The 20,027-nt window shown below is 39.4% G+C and overlaps 1 protein-coding gene across 1 annotated transcript; it reads left to right on the forward strand.

The window, feature by feature from the left end:
- Window positions 1-7,836: 7,836 nt before the first annotated feature.
- On the forward strand, window positions 7,837-19,074 carry Amtn (amelotin). The gene is made up of 7 exons (XM_057772893.1): window positions 7,837-7,890; window positions 9,412-9,495; window positions 10,828-10,893; window positions 12,199-12,288; window positions 14,602-14,637; window positions 16,007-16,033; window positions 18,763-19,074. The coding sequence occupies exons 1-7, from the start codon at window positions 7,837-7,839 to the stop codon at window positions 19,072-19,074; spliced, it is 669 nt and encodes a 222-aa protein (XP_057628876.1).
- The last annotated feature ends 953 nt before the right edge of the window (window positions 19,075-20,027 follow it).

Consider the following 20,027-nt stretch of genomic DNA (forward strand, 5'->3'; position numbering starts at 1 on the left):
ACAAGTGATAATTGCCTTTCTGTGTCTGGGTTACCTCACTCAAAATAATGTTTTCTAGCTCCATCAATTTTTCTGCAAAATTCAAGATGTCATTTTTTTCTGCTGTGTCTAAATAACACATAATCCAATAAAAAATGGAGTACAGACCTAAACAGAGAACTCTCAACAGAGAAATCTAAAATGGCTGAAAGACACTTAAGGAAATGTTCAACATCATTAGCCATCAGAGAAATGCAAATCAAAACAACTCTCACACCTGTAAGAATGGCCAAGATCAAAAACACTGATGACAACTTATGCTGGAGAGGTTGTGGGGTAAAGGGTACTCTCTTGCATTGTTGATGGGAGTGCAACCTGGTACAGCTGCTTTGGATATCAGTATGGCAATTTCTCAGAAAATTAGGAAACAACCTTCCTCAAGACTCAGCAATACCACTTTTGAATATATATCCAAAGGATGCTCAATCGTGCCACAAGGACATGTGCTCAACTATGTTTTAAAACTATTTAATGACCTGAAACATACAATTCTACAAATCAACAAACACATAAACAAATTCCAGAATATCTTTCTCTTTATATCTCCTCTTTACAAACCCACATCTGTATTCAATATTTTGATTCCTAGGTTCTCATTCTGAAATGTAAACCCGAGACCCGCAGTAGAGAACTGGATAAGCTCTCTACTGGATAAGTCCAATTGAAGAGTGGGAGGAATGAGAATATGAGCAAAGAGGTCAAAACCATTATGGGGACATCCACTGAAACAGTCTTCCTGAGCTAATGGGAGCATACTAACTCCAGCCCGGCAGGGAAGGAACCAGCATAGGACTGAACCAGACCCTCTAAATGTGGGTGACAGTTATATGGCTGGGGCAGACTGCAGGGCCACTGACAGTGGCACCAGGATTTATCCCTATTGCTTGTACTGGCTTTTTGGGAACCCATTCTCTTTGGATGGATACCTTGCCCAGCCTAGATATAGTAGGGAGTGCCTTGGACCTTCCCCAAAGCAATGTGCCTTACCCTCTCTGAGGAGTGGATGTGGGGTAGGATGGGAAGGTAGATGGAGGGAATGGGAGGAGGGGAGAGAATGGAAACTGAGACTGGTATGTAAAATGAAAAAAGATAGTTTGTTGTCTTTTTTTTTTTTTTTTCCGAGACAGGGTTTCTCTGTGGTTTTGGAGACTGTCCTGGAACTAGCTCTTGTAGACCAGGCTGGTCTCGAACTCACAGAGATCTGCCTGCCTCTGCCTCCCAAGTGCTGGGATTAAAGGCATGCGCCACCACTGCCCGGCTAGTTTGTTGTCTTTTTAAAATAAAATAAAAAGAAATACACACCACTGCTGTACCTTTCATTGCTCTCCATCACTATTTCAAACCACTTTCTACACCTCCACAACTGCAGCTTTGATATAACTAGGAGCTCCACACAGTAACATTCTAGGAACTGACAACCACAACTCTGAAATAAAAGAATCTCCCCAGAGTTAGATAGTTCTGCATCTGTCTTTGAAATCACATAATCTCCTTATGCCACAAAGAACCTCATCCTGACCTTCCCTTTGACTTTGAAACTAGGTATTTTTCTTATTAATTTCACAAAACTGGAAGTCACATCTGTGACTGTCCACTGTTTCCTCATACTAGTAAAACATCCTTTATCCTTTCCTTCAGAGTCTTTATTTGCAAGACATTCCTTTCTGTTTTGAAAATCATTTTTATTTTGTTTTTATTTTGTTCACAATGGAACATCTGCTACTGAGTTGAAATTTTTATATTAATAGAGTTTAACATTACTATATGTTCTATCAAGTTGAAGGCCACTGCATGAGGAAATGTCATAAAAACATATTCGAAATTCTAATAACAACACATTACCTATAACCAAGGGCTAACGTCCTCTGCCAGGAAATCTGAACACGTTTTCTCAATATACACTTTGAACAAAACATAACAACAGCCTACAGAATGGGAAAAATTCTTCACTAACTGATGGAGGTAGGTCTTGTATTAATTTGTTGCTTTCATTGGTTAATTAATAAAGAAACTGCCTAGGCCCATTTGATAGGCCAACTCTTAGGTGGGTGGAGTAAACAGAACAGAATGCTGGGAAAATGAAGCCGAGTCAGTGAGTCGCCATGATTCTCCCACTCCAGACAGACGCAGGTTAAGATCTTTCCTGGTAAGCCAGCTCGTGGTGCTACACAGAATATTAGAAATGGGTTAGATCAATATGTAAGAGCTAGCCAATAAGAGGCTGGAACTAATGGGCCAGGCAGTGATTCAAAGAGTACAGTTTCCGTGGAATTATTTTGGGTAAAGCCATGTGGGCAGCTGGGTGCCGGGGACACAGCCCTGCCGCTCTTATTACAACAACTAACCCCATATCAGACAGAGGTCTGTTCTCCAAAATATACAAAGAATTCAAGAAATTGATCATCAAAAGAACAAATAATCCAATAAAAAATGGAGTACAGACCTAAACAGAGAATTCTCAATACAGGAATCTAAAATGGCTGAAAGACACTTAATGAAATGCTCAACATTCTTAGTCATCAGAGAAATGCAAATCAAAACAATTCTAAGATTCCATCTTACACCTGTAAGAATGGCCAAGATCAAAAACACTGATGACAGCTTATGCTGAAGAGAATGTGGGGTAAAGGGAACATTTCTGCATGACTGTTGGGACTACAAACTGGTACAGCTGCTTTGGGTATCAGTATGGTGATTTCACAGAAAATTAGGAAGCATTCTTCCTCAAGACCCAGCAATACCACTTTTGGGTATATATCCAAAGGATGCTCAATCGTGCCACAAGGACATGTATTCAACTATGTTCATAGAAGCATTGTTTGTCATAGCCAGAACCTGGAAACAACCTAAATGCCCCTCGACCAAAGAATGGATGAGGAAAATGTGGTACATTTACACAATGGAGTACTACACAGCAGGAAAAAAATGACATCTTGAAATTTGCAGCAAATGGATGGATCTAGAAAACATCATTTTGAGTAAGGAAAGCCATACCCAGAAAGACAATTATCATATGTACTCAGTCATAAGTGGTTTTAAACATAAAGCAAAGAAAACCAGCCTATAAATCACAATCCCAGAGAACCTAGATAACAATGAGGACCCTAAGAGAAACATAATGTTTCTAATCTACATGGGAAGTAGAAAAAGGCAAGATCTCCTGAGTAAATTGGGAGCATGGGGACCATGAGAGGGCTGAAGGGGAGGGGTGAGGCAGGAAGGGGAGCAGAGAAAAATGTATAGCTCAATAAAATTAATTAAAAAAGAATAAACATTCAGAATGGAAACTGAAGTTTCACATTAAAATTGACACTTTTGGTATTAAAAAAGAGTTTTAAGTGTTAACTTATTATTACTGCGTGGGGTCATGCACATGCCATGGCTGATGTGTGGCAGTCAGAGGACAACCCTATAGAGTTGGTTCTCCTTTTATCAGTGTGGATTCCAGGGCTTGAGCTCGGGTCATCAGGCTTACAGAGCTTCACCCTCTGTGCTATTCCAGTGGACTTCTTTTTGTTCTTTTCTGACACAAGGTCTGTGCTGGCTAATCTACTGCCAACTTGACACAAACCAGAGTCACCTGGGAAGAAGGAAGCTCAATTGAGGAACTGCCTCCATCAGATTGACCCATGGGCAGATCTGTAAGATATTTACTTTTCTTTCTTTTTTTTTTTTTTTTGATATTTTCTCGATTAATGATTGATGTGGGTGATGTACAAACAGAACAAGATAAGCAAGCTATGGAACTCAATCCAGTAGGCAGCATTCCTCCATGGTTTCTGCCTGGCTGCAGGCTTCTGTCCTGAGCTCTGGTTTGGCTTCTCTTGAAGATGGACTGCAACCCATAATATGAACTAAACCCTTTCCTTTCTGAAGAAAAAGGACGTGGAGTGTTCCTTGAAATCTGATATCTCTAAAGATAAAAAAATTAGTATCTATGAAAGTAGAATAACATAAGAAAGTCATATACTTCAGTAGGACCTAAGAAAAGAAAGACATTGACTCCAAATAAGGACAACAAAGAATGCCTTTAGGAAGGTGCTAGAATCAAGGAGGTTATCTGGTGACGAGCAAAAGGAATGGGGAGGAGGACTCCAAGTAGAGGGGAACATAAACAAATGCAGAAATAGAAGATTAATGTGCACTCCAGATATTTGCTGATCTTTTGTGGCACATACATTTTATGGTTCTTGGATACTTGCTGGGTTTCATACAAAAGTGTAAAGATGAATTTTCTCCCAATAATTTGGTATCATAGTACCTAGGACATGTGCAATTTGTTTCCTGTTTAATAAATGTCACCCTACTTATAATGTATTAACAAATGCTGGTCATAATTTCCAATTATTAATATACTTAACTTGTTCAATCATCATAATCGATAGCAATCATGAGTCTGGCATACTTGTGATGTTGACGAGAGGATTTCCAATCTTTCTTTCCTTCCACTGCTGAACAGTTCCTTTTGGACTGGTCTTCCTCGACCATATCTTGAATAATTCCAGGTTTTCCTGTATGCAGTGAGTATGGTGGAGTTGGAGAGAGAAGATATTTCACGACTGAAATCTGCTATAAAGTTCAGGGATTGCACAAGCCACACCAGAATTCCATCAAGTTTCCTTTAAATCAGAACTTATGTCTTCATTGTTATACTCTTAGATCTATGAAACTCTTGTCACTGTTTGGTATGCATTATGTTCATTGTCATATATGTATTTCTGTAATAAAGTGGTACACAGATTCAATGGGTTTCAAAGGGCCCATAACCCAGAAAAACAGAAAACTAAAACTAATTTTTAAAAAAAGAATCGTGAAATGCCTAGACCTTTAAGGCTAAACGCTGTCACTTGCAGTTCATAAAACCCTTTAATGAATCCTGATATCTAAGCAATTTCAGACACAAGAGTATCTGTTTTCACTGATGTACCTTGCTTTGGTACAATTTAGAAATTTCCCCTTCATAGTATGTACTTCTTGATACCAAAATTCCATAATTACATTGTTGAAAGTTATCTGCTTTCAGACTTAAATTTTCTTGTCTAAGAAATTCCTCAGCCTGCGTGTTTTAGTCTAATCCCATGACTATCCAGTCTCCTGGCTAGAGCGTGTCTCGTTTCAACTTAGGGTTGGAGGTATGTCTGAAATAAGTAATGCACTCACTGTGAGGTCCCTGAATCACCTGAAACCCAGACAGAGGCAGTGATTCAACTGAATTTGCTGTTCACTGGGGCCATACTCTAGACAGGAAATAGAACACAGGTTTCCCCACATAATCCCTGAGACAGCAATGACATGAAACTCAATTACTCCTCTGAACAAACAAAAACAGTTAAGGAAAGATCTGCAAATTCACCTAAAATAAAGCCTGGGAGTAGTAGAATACATAGTGCCAGGGGTTCTATCACAAACTATGAAGCTGCTTGAAAATCTAGTGGTCCTACCAACAAAGTGCAAGCTCAAGCAAGTTGGGGATTTTTATACCCAGATACTAAAATAGTATTCATAAATATAGAGTGAATATGTTGCATGATGTGTTAGAAAAGTAAATTAACTATGGCTGAATAGTTGCCTCAGTGGTTAAGGGCACTGACTTCTCTTCCAGAAAACCCAGGTTCAATTCCCAGCCCATACACATGGTCCTCACAATCATCTATAAATCTAGTTCCAGGGGATCTAATTCCCTCTTCTGTCCTCTGTTGGCACCAGGCATACATATGACACACAAACATATATGCAAAATATCCATACACAATTTTTAGAAATTTTATATAAACAAATTTACTCAAAAACAAAAAGATAAACTTGGGAAGGAAAGGACATAAGAACAAGAACTTATTTCAAGAGCCAGTTAAGTGGCTCATTCAACTGTGCATTGGTAACAAGTGCACACAGGCATACCACACACACACACACACACACACACACACACACACACACAAATAAGAATAATTTGCTTCCCTTCAAATCCTGAAGCATTTTTCCATGCTGTGACTTGCTCATATTTATTCTCCAAATCCACCTATTGTATTCTATCTCTCTCTTTCTGTGGGCATGTGCACATGTGTGTGCCTCTGTGTGTGTTCATATGGGGTTTGCACACATGCATGTAGATATGCATGCACATGTGTGCACATTCACGTGAAGGTCAGAAGTCAGTGTGGGATGTCATTCTCCATCACACTCCAACTTTTCTTCAAGACAGGATTTCTCACTGAAACTGGAGCTGACCCACTCGCTAGACTGTAGGCTAACAAGCTCCAGAGATCTTGCCCAACAGCCTCTGGGGGTACAGACAAAAGAAACTGTGCCCAACTTTTCCGTGAGGGCTGGTGATTCAAACTCAAGTTCTCATGCTTTCATGCCAGGCACTTTACCAGCTGAACCATCTCTCCACACTCTTCTTACTTTTTAATGAATGTCTCTCTATCCTTCAAAACTCTCTCAAGGGTGACCTCCTCCATAAAGCCTTCCCTGCCCCCAATCAAAAGCTTTCCTTCACACTCGCACACACTCCTATTGCTATACTTACCACACATGCTGTTACTGTTAGCCACTTATGCATGTTCCTCCATTCCTAACAGATTATCTGACAGTCGTAAGTAAATGAGTAAAGTTCATTGTTTGATGAAAAACAATGTTTGATGAAAAATGCCTCATCACCTCAGCCAATTTTCCATCGATAGACACTCCATACTGAAGATAAATTGACACTGGATGTCATGTGTTCTTCACTATAAAATTCCATCAAATGAATTTGTTATTGATTTCATTTCAGATATTAGTTAGTAGATCTGGCCTGGTCTGAAAGCCAAGCCCTGGAAGCCTGCAGGTAGGTGTGAACTGTATGTCTTGTGAAAGAAACCTCAGCAGAGTCCTATCTTTGGATGATATCACATCATCTTTTTAATTATTTGAAATCATGAAGATTACTCAATAATTCTTAGAGGCAATTTTTCCATATTCATTGAAATTGTAGATGCTCGTACAATTTTTTTTAATATTTATAGCAGTAACACCTACAGAAATACTGCTATATATACAAGATATATGTTATGAGGATATTCATTGTAACCTGTTTATAATTTTAAAAATTAAGTAATAATAGATTATCTATACATCAAGAAAAATTTTTAATACAATTTAACATTCAATAAATAAAACTGATCTATGTGCACTGACTGACACCATAATGTTAATCAAGGAAACAAATTAGGTTATAAAGAAATACATGTAATAGATTTTATTTCTGTACAACACAGCAAGAGCTCCATAGTTTGGTGCTTGAGATATTTACTCATTCTTACATGACAAAACCAGTAAATTTGCGAAATGTTTTGCAAAACAGCTGGAAGTGAAGACAATTGTCTTTTATGTTGTTGTTGTTGTCTGCACTTTTGGAAATTATACAGGCATGTCTTCCACAATACCCTCTAGTCAAATCACAGACAGTGGGTAACACAATGTCTGCAGCTAATAACCCACCTAATGAAGTGTTGGGAAGTGAAACCAAATGATTTCATAGATACTTTAGCCCTGATTGGTCTCTCGAGTTGCCTGTCTCCTGTAGCTGAGCTTAAATTCCTTCTACAAACACAAATCAGCAAAAGATAAATATTGCACCAGAGTAAAGTGGAGAAGTCATCGGGATTTTGAATATCATTTTGCCTGGTAGCATAAAGGTAACATTACTTGACCAGATTGCAAGTAGAATGATCATTTTTTAGCATCATCTTCTCTCAGAGGTTAAAAAAAAAAAAGAGTAACACAATTTTGTTCTTATAGGTAGCAAATCGAAACATGAAGACTACGATTCTACTGTTTTGTCTTCTAGGATCAACTCAGTCATTACCAGTAAGTGCAATGTGTTTACTTTATGTACTGACCAGGCTCAGCCATGCCTTGTTTACAGACATTTATCTCTTCCTGCTTTTCAACAAAACCACTCTGATCTGTGACCCACTTTTTAACTTTCCTGATTTTATTATACAAAGCAAAAGATGGTAAACTAATAATGTGTTCATGCAAATTTCAATGTTTTCATTTTTTAAATGCATCCATCTTATCACAGAAGAATTTCAATTGTTTGGGCAAAGTAATAGAGTTAACATGACAGACAGAGTGAGTGACTATTTTATTTTCCAAAACAAAATGAAGATTTCTTTGGTGACTAGTTATTTGTTCATGACTAAAAGGGTAAACAACACTTTCTGACTTTTCTATTTGATAAGCAAAACATCTAAATTGGATAAACTCTTAGCTATAAAATTATATGATATACATTATAAAATATCAAACAGTTTTTACTTAGCATGTATCATTACAAAATATGTTGACATATAATAGATTTTTTAATTGGGGGTGGAGAACTGGTTTTCCATTATTACTTCAGTTGTTCTAAGTTATTTTATAGGTATAGAGATAGGCTATTTGATCACCAAGTAGATTTCTTTTTGATCAAGATGCTTAAGATACACAGGGAAAATGCAACAGATTTACTATGAAAGAAGAAAACACTCGAGCTCATTTGGCACTTCCATACTTGTCTGTACGACCAACAGACTACTTGGAAACACTCCAGATTGCATACTTGTCCTGGTTGCTAAAATGCAGCGATGAGAACAAAGCTAGGGAGCATGATCCCCTAGAATTCACAATGGCTACACATATCAAATCATTGTTTAGCAAAAAAACTTAGATTGTAAAACTTTCCATGAAAAAAATTGAATAGAGAGGATGAAACAAAATAGGAAAGACCAACACATTATTAAGAAGTTCTCGGTGCAGACTTAATGTTTGAAACAAGGTCAAAAATATGGTCCAAAAGTTGGCATCACTGGAGGACCACCCATCTTTCCCTCTGAGATGCATCCAGCAACAAAAGCATTCTGGGAGCAGACCAGAGAGAAGGGTTTATTGCAGTCGGGAACTAGATCACTGCAGTAGTCCCAGTACTGACTCTGACACTCACCAGGTGACTGCACAGCGCAAAACTGACACGTCGCATGTAAGCCAAACACGGAAAGGTTCAAAAAACTGCACTTTAATTCAAATATTTCAAGAAAAATAAAAACAGATGTATACAGAACTAAGACTCAGAGTATAACACAAGTCCTAGCAGAGGAGAGAAACAGTAAATAAATAGGGGCCAGAGACAAGCACTGGAATCCCACATGCCCAACTTTTCACTTGTCTTCTAGTCTCTGATTCCAAATCCAGCCAAACAAAAAATATTTGAGGACTTAAAACTGCTCAAAAGACAAGGAGCTTAAATTTATATAGCTCTTTAAGGGACAACCTGTTAGCTTCCTGACATAAAAGGATTCAAAACCTCAAACACATCCCTCCTGCTTTAACAAATATTTATATTCACAGAAGCAGATTAACCCTGCTTTGGGACTTCCTCCAACAAAAACTCCAGATCAGGTGGCATTATTAAGTCAACAGCAACCAAATCAGGTAAGCACCCAGAAATAGCAACAACTTACAAACCAAGACAGGAAGCATGTGAAGACTGGTAAATTTTTACAAATCAAGATTTGACAGTCTCAGTCCTCAAGAGAATCTCCCCTCCCCCCCCTCTTTGGAAGAAGTAAGAAAAGAAAGCCAGTGTACTTGATTTGATGTTTAAATGAAAAAAGCAAAGCAGCCTCATTCTTTTTCCTTTTATTCATGTGAATTACATGAACAAAATTTGTTTTAACCTAGAAATCTAAACTAAATATAGAAAGCTTTGAAAGTGGATGGTATTGCCTATTTACAAAACTGTGTCCTTGAGATTCTATGACACTCTGATTTGCTGAAAATGACAGAAGAGGTGTACAGAAAAATAACTACAACTTTCTCAAGGCTCGCTCAATCTCTTTCGCTCCTCCCCCTGTTCCCCACCCCTGCTGTATGTGTGGTGTGTGTATGTGTGTGTGTGTGTGTGTGTGTGTGTGAGAGAGAGAGAGAGAGAGAGAGAGAGAGAGAGAGAGAGAGAGAGAGAGCACATGTGTGGAGAAAAGAGGCTGACCTCAGGAGGCCTTCCTCTGTTACTCTCCTCCTCTTTTGACTAGACTGGTAGGCCAGCGAAGCCATGGGGTCCCTCTTTTCCACCTCCAGCCCTGGAATCACACATATGGCTGTTTACATGAGGGCTAGGAATCTGAATTCAGGTCTTCATGTTTGCCCAGCAAATGTTTTATTCACTGAGACCTCCCCCATGCCCTCTCAAAAGTTTCTTAAGTTTCATCACTACCAATGAACTCATTGTTGCTATAAAGCCTGTTTCTTGAGACATTTAAATAACCTTGAAAACTGTTTTGGCTCCTATGTTCTCTGCCACTCCAACTCTCACTCATCCTTGCCTTGTCTTCATGTAGATTCTGAAATATGAGTCAAAAGTATTAGAAATTCAAACTGTCTCTTTAGTTATTGGACACTGTAGATCATTCAATCAATCTAACTGCTAAAAGAACCTGTATCTTATACTATTAGAGACATTCTTTAGGGAAAAGAATATAAAATTTGATGTGCGAAATTGAGTGAGTACTAAGACAAAAATACAACTAAATAATAATCATGAATAAATCACTTGATAAATATCATAAACTTGGCATACTACTAGGCCATCCAGAACCACACAGGAGACAATGAGGCCTCATGCAGACCATTGGTGAGCAGTGACAGAGCTGATGGTGACTATACCTTGGAGAGCAGTATAAACTACCTGAGACTATCTATCTACCATTGATGCTGCAGTACAAAGAGATAATCTCTTGTCTAACGCCCAGTTTCGATGCCCCGCAGATCTTTCCTTCCATAAGTCTAATACCACTAGCCCAGCTGCTCACCTGGGGTTCAGACCTGCAATTGGTAAGTACTCCCTTACACCACCGCACTACCTTTGGTTGAATTAATCTGGCACCTGATATTGAGCATGGAGGAGAGTCAAGAACATATGGAAATGTCTGTCCACAAGGGCACATGCACACACATTCACTGCACATGGGCTGGAAGAGGAGCAAGAGGATACTCAGAGAGTCAGACGCCATTCAATAAATCTTCGAAAGTTTTCCTCATAAGCCCCTCTTTAGCACTGACCTCATTCTCATTTTTAATCTCCAGATCCTGATTTCTCTTCTCTAAGATCCTGCCCCAGGTTCTGCACCAGACCTTCCTTGACAGCCCCTATTATATCCACATCCCACATAAGCACCATGATTGCTATTGTGACCCTCTAGGGTGACAACAGACAGTAACATCTTTACTCACAGAACATCTTTAAAGAGTCGTCTGTTTGGGGAAAAAAAAGCATTTTCCTCATGACTTTTCCAGTGTTCATATTGAAATATAGCATTAACCCATGCTCCAGACTCGGTATGTTTTTCTGTATCTCATAACTTTGTCTGGAAATACCTATGAGATAATTCACTTCTTAAGGGAAAAAAGCAATCAGAAAATGTCCAATAACCATTATTGCATACAGAAGGGGGTAAATTACCTAAATGGTCTCAGAGATGACAAGAAAAAATTTAATTCCTGGGGAAGCAGAGACAAGCAGCTCAGTTTGTAAAAGCAAAAGGCCAACAATCTGAGTTTGAAGCCCAGGAACTACATAAATGGGGAAGGAAAAAACAGGCACAGCGAAGTTGCCCTCTGACTTCTACAAACACATGCTTAGCATGAGCATGTACACACTAATTTTTCTTTCTTTATAGTTTAGTGTAGGAGTTTGACAGGTGGCTCAGTAGTTAAGAGCACTTGCAGAGGACTTGTAGCATGGCAGAAGACCCCACACTGCTCTTGTAGAAGACCAGAGACTTGATTCCCTGCACTTGTGTAGATCGGCTCACAAATTCCTGGAACTCCAGCTCCAGGAGGCCCAATGCCCTCATCTGCCCTCCTTAGGCACCTGCACTCATATACATACTTACATACAGACAAACATGCATGCACACACGCTGGCACACATGCATACACATAAAAAACAAATCTGTGCTAGAAAATTAAACATCTGAATTTTATCTCTGTGATTAATTACACACACAATAAAATAGTATGAACTTATGTAAGAAATTCTTCCTTTAAATCTATATTTTACCTTTAATAAACATATTTTAGGGTCCCAGATGTTCAAACTGAAAGAAATATAATGAAAACTTCTCTGATGCCCCACAGCTCAACCCTGCCACTGGACTGGCACATGGTGCACAGACACTCCCTTTCACCCTGGGCCCGCTGAGCAGACCACAACAGCTACAACCCCAGGTAAGCGGAGGGAAAGGCTTCCTGAGCTCAGGACATTTTCCCTCAGCTGAAGCTATGGGATCAAACAGCCTTCTTCAAGGGTCCTATAAACTGTAAGCAGATGGTTTGCAGGTGTTTGTTCTATGGACACAAAATGGCATGAATTGTTTAGACACCTTCAAATGCTTGCATACAGTGTTATTTTCACTAACCGCATAGTATGCTGCTATATACATAATTTCTTACTGCAGAAAATAAGAAAATTATTACCACATCCTAGCAAGAAAACATGAAGGTCAAATGCCATGCTACTATCTACTAGATCACAGGATGGTGACTTAAAAATTAAAATATTTGAAAAGAAACAGACTCAGCACAGCATCTTATTCCCCAGAGTCAGAGGCATTAGTGAGCATATTATAAAAGGTTTGTATAGAAGATCGGACATTGCACATTCCCCAATGCGCAGCAATGTTAAATCATTGACTCCTCAGTCTTGCTGGGGATTCTCCAATGTCTCTGGGCCAGGCCTAGCTCCAGTTCCTCTAACCTGCCTCTTCCTATGTAGAGTGGATAATTTTTTGGAAGAACTTTATAAGCATATATTTTACATACTAATGGGTCCCATTATGACATTCTCATACATGCCTATGAAATATTTCTATCATAATTACCTCCCATTTCTTTCCATGTCCCTCTTCTCGTCCTCCTCCCAGTGGTTGGCCTTCCTCTTTCTATCTAATCTCCCTTCTTGCACATCCTTTATTGTGTGCATGTGAACCAATGAGCTTGATTAGGTTAACGTACAAAAGCACAGGTGAGGTATCACTTAAAGAAACATGAGCGACTTACCCATGGCTATGTACTGAAGAAGACGTCTCTGTGCTACCCCAGCAAATATTAACTATGAATCCTCAGGGAGGGGTGGGGCCTCATGGGTCCCTCCCCTGTCCATGACAGAACTTTCACAGTTCCCATCTTACGCAGGGCTTGCACAGGTGATCACAGCTGCTAAGAGTTCAAGAGCGCGACAGCCCAGTCCTTCCCCCAGGACAGCATTGCGCACCACTCTGCCCCTTCCTCCAGCTCTCCCATTCTATTTCCTGTGGTAGAAATGTCCCTCTTAGGGCTAAGCACTCAGAGATCTTTTTATTCTCAGCATTTAGATCAGTTTTGAGTCTTTGCCATACCTGTGACCCATCACCGAAAAAAAAAAAAAAAGACATAAAGCGGTTTCTCTGACCAAAGATGATGACAGACAGAAGTACTAATTTACGGGCAGAAACGTAAATGTTTGAAAAGCAATATAAAGTTGGATCACTTTCTATGACACAAACCTACGTTTGTAGCCTTTAACTACCAAAGCCAACCTTGGGAAGAAAGGATGCAGAACCACAAACCCAGTCAAATCCCAGCTCTCTGTGTAAACAGCCAGCGCCGTGTGGGAGAGTTATTTCAGCCTGATGGGACTCACCTTCCTCAAAATGTAAAAGAGGCATTAAAGTAGGCTTCCTCTGACTGTTGCAAAAATTAAAAAAAAAAAAATAAGTGTCTAGAACAGTTTGTGCAACGCAGTAAATACACGCGTGTTCCCTGTCATTACTTCAGACAACTTCCAAGCAATAACTGAGACAACGTATCTCCTTTGTAATTACACTGCTGAACAATTAGGTTAAATTTCGTTATCATGGTCACTTATGTACCCACCCAGTTCCCCCTTTTTATTTATTTATTTTGTTCCTTCCACTCCAGTTTTCCATTAAAAAGAGATTTTAATTTGGTTTTCTTCACAACCCTATCCCTTCGTCACCCACCCTGACAGTTGTTTGGATTCGTTGTTCCTCTGCTGTCATATTTTGCTGCCGGGAGACAAGGAGCTGACTACTACTATAGAAAGATGTGTGCCTGTCACTGTTGGCCTGACAGGCACTGCTGTGCCAGCTGAATGGGAAAATGGCAAGAGCAGGAGCCGGTCAGACTCAGACTCAAAGCCTTTAGGGTGGTACATACTAGGCCGAAAGTCAACTTCGATGACTTTTCCTGACATTGGATTTCCTGTGGAATTCAAAATAAAAGCTTAAAACTTGAGTTTCTTTTTTGTAAAGTTTAGGCTAGCTTTTTTTTTTTTTTTTTTTTTTTTTTGGAGTAGCAGAAAATACACAGCATGCCAACTCCTCATCCGTTTCAGCAAGCAAGCAACTCATACCCAGTTATCGGTACTTCTCACCTGCCTTCCAGACCTCGACTGTGGGTGTGGGCTGCTGAGCAAGTGGGACCCATACCCCGTCCCCTAGTATTCACTTTAACAGTGATTTTTGTCCCTTTATTTTTTAGATGTTACCCATTATTGTAGCGCAACTTGGAGCTCAGGTAAGACTGTTGTGATTTTCAATTGCCCATGTGCAGAATATTTCTCTTGTCTCAATTCACCAATCAGGCACCAGGATTCTAACTCACTTTGTACTGTTTGAGCACTGAAAATAGCAAGATATAACACTTACTTAGCCCTGGCAGGCTGGCAGGTGCACTTCTATGTCCTTCATCGTACCATTTCAGTTAACAACGACACAATCTCTTGTAAATATCATCATTGCATCCAGTCTGAAAATGAATGAGATACAGTTACCCCTCTAGCCACACCCTTAGTAAACAAAGCAGCCAGTCACCCCTGAACCACACTGTCAAAAAAGAAATAACTTAGTGGGATTAATATGATGACCCATGATGTGGGGGGGGGTTATTTTTAATATCAAATCTATTTTAGCCATATGTGTTTATCCCACAATGCTCAACCTCTTTTTTCTTTCTTGTCAGTCCTCGACACTTTCTTCTCTTCCTATGAGTTTTTACGAAAGTTACTCTTCAGCTCACTGATAAAATTATCAAGGACCAAAACCAGTATCAGCATTAACATCAGGTGGCAGCTCCATTCCTAAAAGGAGAGGTGAATATTAGTACGAAATCCCTATCAGCCCTTTGTGTTTAAGCAGGCATCTGTATAGCTTATTAGTATGTCCTTGAGTTTGTAATCCTCCTGCCTCCACCTCTCCAGTGCTGGAATTACAGGAATGTGTCATTCACTACACCGACTCCTATTGGCTCTTTACGCCATATCTTGAGACTACATCTCAAGAAAAGAAATTCTGAAGTGCAGCAAAGATTTAGGTACCACATACTCATTAAATAATATTTGTGGTGTATAAAATACAGCTAAAACTTAAATTTAAGACCAAATCAAAACAGAAAAATTCAGTGAACTACAACATAGCCATAAATAAATATTACATAGCCATTTAAATTGCATTTATCACAATTTGGCAATAACACAGATAGGGGTTGTTACAAAATACTAAGAAAAAAGGAAAGAAAAATAACTATATAAATGAGTTTCTATTACATGAAGAATAAATTTGTAAAATAACACCTGGAAAGACCCATCATATGTTAATCATAGGATTATTTTTTCTGTTGCTTTCTGTATTCTCCAGATTCTTTCCAATGTATATCTATAACCTAATTATATGTATATATTATAGTTTTCAAAGCTAAGTCACATTATTCAATAATAAACATGAACAGTCCCAAACCACATGCTGACATGAGTTTTATGCTATAGATACCAGATCATCCAATTTCTTTATAATACTGAGAAGTATTTGAAGGTTTTGAGTTATATTATATACATTGCATGAATATATTGAAAATTCTCTAATTGCTTCTATTTGTCATTTTCTTTTAGGGTACTCTCCTAAGTTCAGAAGAACTGGTAAGAAGAAAATCTCTTAAGTCACTACCATTTTAAATTCTTCTCATTTCTCCCAGTGTCCTCTGCCCTTCCAGCTCTTTCCATCACATCCCCTCCCCCACCTTCTCCTACCATGAGGTGTGCATTTTTACAGCTCCTTGGGGTTGATTACTCTTTCTCAGTAAAAGATTTTGTCATCTTTCTCCTACTAGTTTCCATTAACTTAACTTTGCATCAGCTTTCTATATATTGCCATCAGACTCAGTATTAACCCAGAGGGCCACTGCACACGTTTAAAGTTTATTTTGATTGACTTAAATTTTATATTGAAGATTATACATTATTTTACAGATGTAGACACAATGTAATATAAATACTGACTCTTCAGGAAGGATTAAATCTGTTGTGCTTTCCATTTTGTGAGAGTTTTTTTCTATATTCTGGTAGTAATGAATTAATTCCTTCTTATAGACACAAATAACTGAAGAATAAGAATTAAAATTATCAGTGCAATTATTCACTGATCATGTTTATAGACATGTATTTGAACTACTGTGGTATCTAAACATGACAACAGAAATAAGTAATTGAGGTAGCATCATAGTGTAATGGATTAAGTAAAATGCTGCAGACCCTCGAGTAGCTACATCAGCAGAAACGCTTCAGGTCCTCAAGCAGCGGCAGTGGGCAGCAGGTCCCAAGAGCAGCCAGTCCCAGGCAAGGATGGTGCAGTTCCCCAAGTGACTGCATCAGGCCATGAGTCCTTGGCAGGGAACCATGTGGTGGGTGAGAGACCTCTATGGGGAAGCCAGTCCCACGAGGAAAGACAGACAGATGGCACACCACGAGACCACACCATAGATCTGGTCCTGGGCAGGGAGCCACATGGTAGGCGAGAATCAGAGACATGGATAGACACGCCATGCAGAGTAAGGTTGGATATTTATATAGTGAGTTATGGAGGGGAAAGTGAGAAAGGGAGAGGGAGAAGAGCAGAGAGGCAGAGAGAGAGAGATAGAGAAACAGAAGGGGGAAGGGAAGAAGTGGGGAGAGATAGAAGCTGCCTCTTCGAGAGGGAGCCAGAAAAGAGAGAAGGGACTCAGGCTAGAAGCTGAAGATCAGCTTGCCTGGCAGACAAGGGAGGGAGTGGGCGTGGCTTGTTTCTTAAGGGGACAGGACAGATCATTACACATAGAACATGGTTTTAATTTTTTTCATATTTTTTAATTATTATTTTTTATTACTTTTATATTATTAAAAGGCTATGTATTATATTTGCTATACTACCCTAAATAATAATCCAGTCATGAATCACTACCTCCTTTGTCATTCACATCTTCCTGCTGGTGGGACATTTTCATATAACAGGCACTTTAAGTATCTCACTTTTAGCCCTCACTCTACAAAGTACATACCCATGACAGAACTGTAACGATAAACTGAGGCTCAGCAAGCTTAAGTAAGCTGTCTCAAGGACAAGAAAAAAAAATAGATCTAGAGCCACAGCCATGTGTTCTATCTATTATATTCGTAGTTTTCAAACATTTTTTAGTTCAACCTATAACAGTGATATTTTCATGCTGCCTAAGATACACACATGATTTCACAAAACAATACTTACTCTTATATGAAATGTCTGCTGATAATTTACAATCTGCTCTGTTAATCACTAATTTCCGTATTTCAAAACCACGTGCCATAATTCCTATGAAATGTCCGGTGTTGTAATCTGCCTGTCTCACTAGCGGGGATCTAGCTCCGCCTTCAGGATCTCTTAAGTCTGAGACAGTGTTTCCCTACCTAAGGCCTGGCAGTCTTCACCTCAGGATGACTTTGGGAACTACCTTAAAGTCCGATTACCAGGCCCAGCCAGAGCTGCCCCAGCAGAATCTAACCAGGGAAGCCCTAGAAAAAGAGGTGTTCCTTCAGTAATCTCAGAAAAGCACAAGCGACTCAAGTGCAGAGAGAACTAGTCCTGGCCAAGCCCAGCAACGCTTTTGAAGAGTTTGCTAAAGAAAGCTTAAAGGGACTCAAGCCACGAAGGCAGCGTCTGGTTAATCAACTTGCATTGATTTTTCTACTAACTTGCGTTGATTTTTCTACTAACTTGCATTGATTTTTCTACTAACTTGCGTTGACTTTTCTACTAACTTGCATTGATTTTTCTACTAACTTGCGTTGATTTTTCTACTAACTTGCGTTGATTTTTCTACTAACTTGCGTTGATTTTTCTACTAACTTGCATTGATTTTTCTACTAACTTGCGTTGATTTTTCTACTAACTTGCGTTGATTTTTCTACTAACTTGCATTGATTTTTCTACTAACTTGCGTTGATTTTTCTACTAACTTGCGTTGATTTTTCTACTAACTTGCAGTCTCGGTTTTTTATGGGCAAGTGAAAGGATGTATTTTAGGTAAAGGACAAATAGAGCTTATCAGTGTTTTGTGGATTTCTGCCTTAGCACTGTGTCCAGACAGGTCTCAGAACTTCCAGCTGTCCTTTTGTTATAAGGAAAAAGAGGTCAGCAAAAAAAAAAAAAAAAAAAAAAAAAAAAAAAAAAAAATCCCAGCACTGAAAGCAGCAACACTTCTGATGAATGCCAGGAATGTCGGGCCTTTGTGACTTCTCTGACTTTAGCCTCTCCCTTAGGCCATCCCTATCCCACCCAGCTTCCTCCCTCTAAACAAAAAAGATTAGTTAACCTGGTTAAAATGAGTTCTTTTCTTCTGTTTCCTTCCCTATAACAGCCATTAGCCTCACAAATCTTCACGGGCCTCCTTATCCACCCCTTGTTCCCCGGAGGCATTCTGCCCTCCAGTCAGACCGGGGCTAAACCAGATGCACAAAATGGAGTCCTTCCTACGAGACAGGCAGGAACAAGCCCTGCTATACAAGGAACCACCCAGGGCCACGTCACAACTCCTGCGGTCACCGATGACGACGACTATGAAATGAGCACCCCTGCAGGCATGCGCAGGGGCACACACACCACTGAGGGAACCACAACAGACCCGCCGAATAGTAAGTTGTCCCAGCTTACACCTTGCTCATCACCATGAGGGGCAACAGCAGAATGGCCGGGAGGGGTTCTTTGCCTTGCACTGACAAACACAGACCTCAGGCAAGGAAAGGAGCCTTCTCGATGTGCATGGGCATCAAGACACATGAAGCAACAGTTTTACTAGGCTACCAATCCTAGTATTAACCCAAGAAGAAAACAATCAGTAGTTGATATAACTTCCACAACACACACACACTCGCACACGCGCACGCACACACACGCATGCACATGGGGCCTATCATCAACTTGGAATGAGCCTTAGGATCACCATAATATTGCAAGGAGCCACTGGTAATAGTCTGAAATTCACCAGGGGTACACCGCCCATCTGCATTCCCGCATCGTGTGTAAGCACGGGATGTTTTTACCTGCCTCTAAAATCAATCACTTGGTTTCTTCTAGGAACTCACAAAGCTGCTTCAGATCTCCTTGACTAGCCCACATCACAACTGGAGGTTTGTGAATCGTCTTCATTAATCACATGATGGAAAATACTGAGACACCGTGAAAGGTTTCGGGAGGCATGAATTCTTAGTTTACTTGAGATTTTCCTGAAATTTCAGGAGATAAATTGAATGAAGAGAATGTCAAGTTCAAAAATATCATTAAATAGATCAATTTGTCTTTGAAATTCTTGGTATGCTACATCAAACCTGGAAGATATGTATATTAAAATATATTTTGAAAACTGACTTTTTTTTCCTTTGGGTCTGGAAGAAAGTTGGATGCCTTCAGAAATTACCTTAGCATGTCATCATGACTTTAAGCCTAGAACTTCCTTTGGAAGTGGGAAGTATTTCTGCCAAGAGAGAGGATAGTTTGTGATGTGGGACTAAATTCTGGCCTACACATAATCACCTCACAACACACTCCGAGAAGAAACAGAAATTTAATTTTCAATAAGCAAGTTATTTGTGATAATTTATGGCAAACAATAGAAAGGAACAGGCG

This window comes from Chionomys nivalis, chromosome 6 (assembly GCF_950005125.1).
Source record: "Chionomys nivalis chromosome 6, mChiNiv1.1, whole genome shotgun sequence".
NCBI lineage: Eukaryota > Metazoa > Chordata > Mammalia > Rodentia > Cricetidae > Chionomys > Chionomys nivalis.

Excerpts from the sequence above, each read along its gene's own strand:
- Amtn (XM_057772893.1), top strand. The coding sequence starts at position 7,837 with ATGAAGACTACGATTCTACTGTTTTGTCTTCTAGGATCAACTCAGTCA. Across the intron at positions 7,891-9,411 it reads GATCAACTCAGTCATTACCA|AAGCAGATTAACCCTGCTTT; the intron begins GTAAGTGCAATG and ends TTATATTCACAG. Across the intron at positions 16,034-18,762 it reads TCCTAAGTTCAGAAGAACTG|CCATTAGCCTCACAAATCTT; the intron begins GTAAGAAGAAAA and ends TCCCTATAACAG.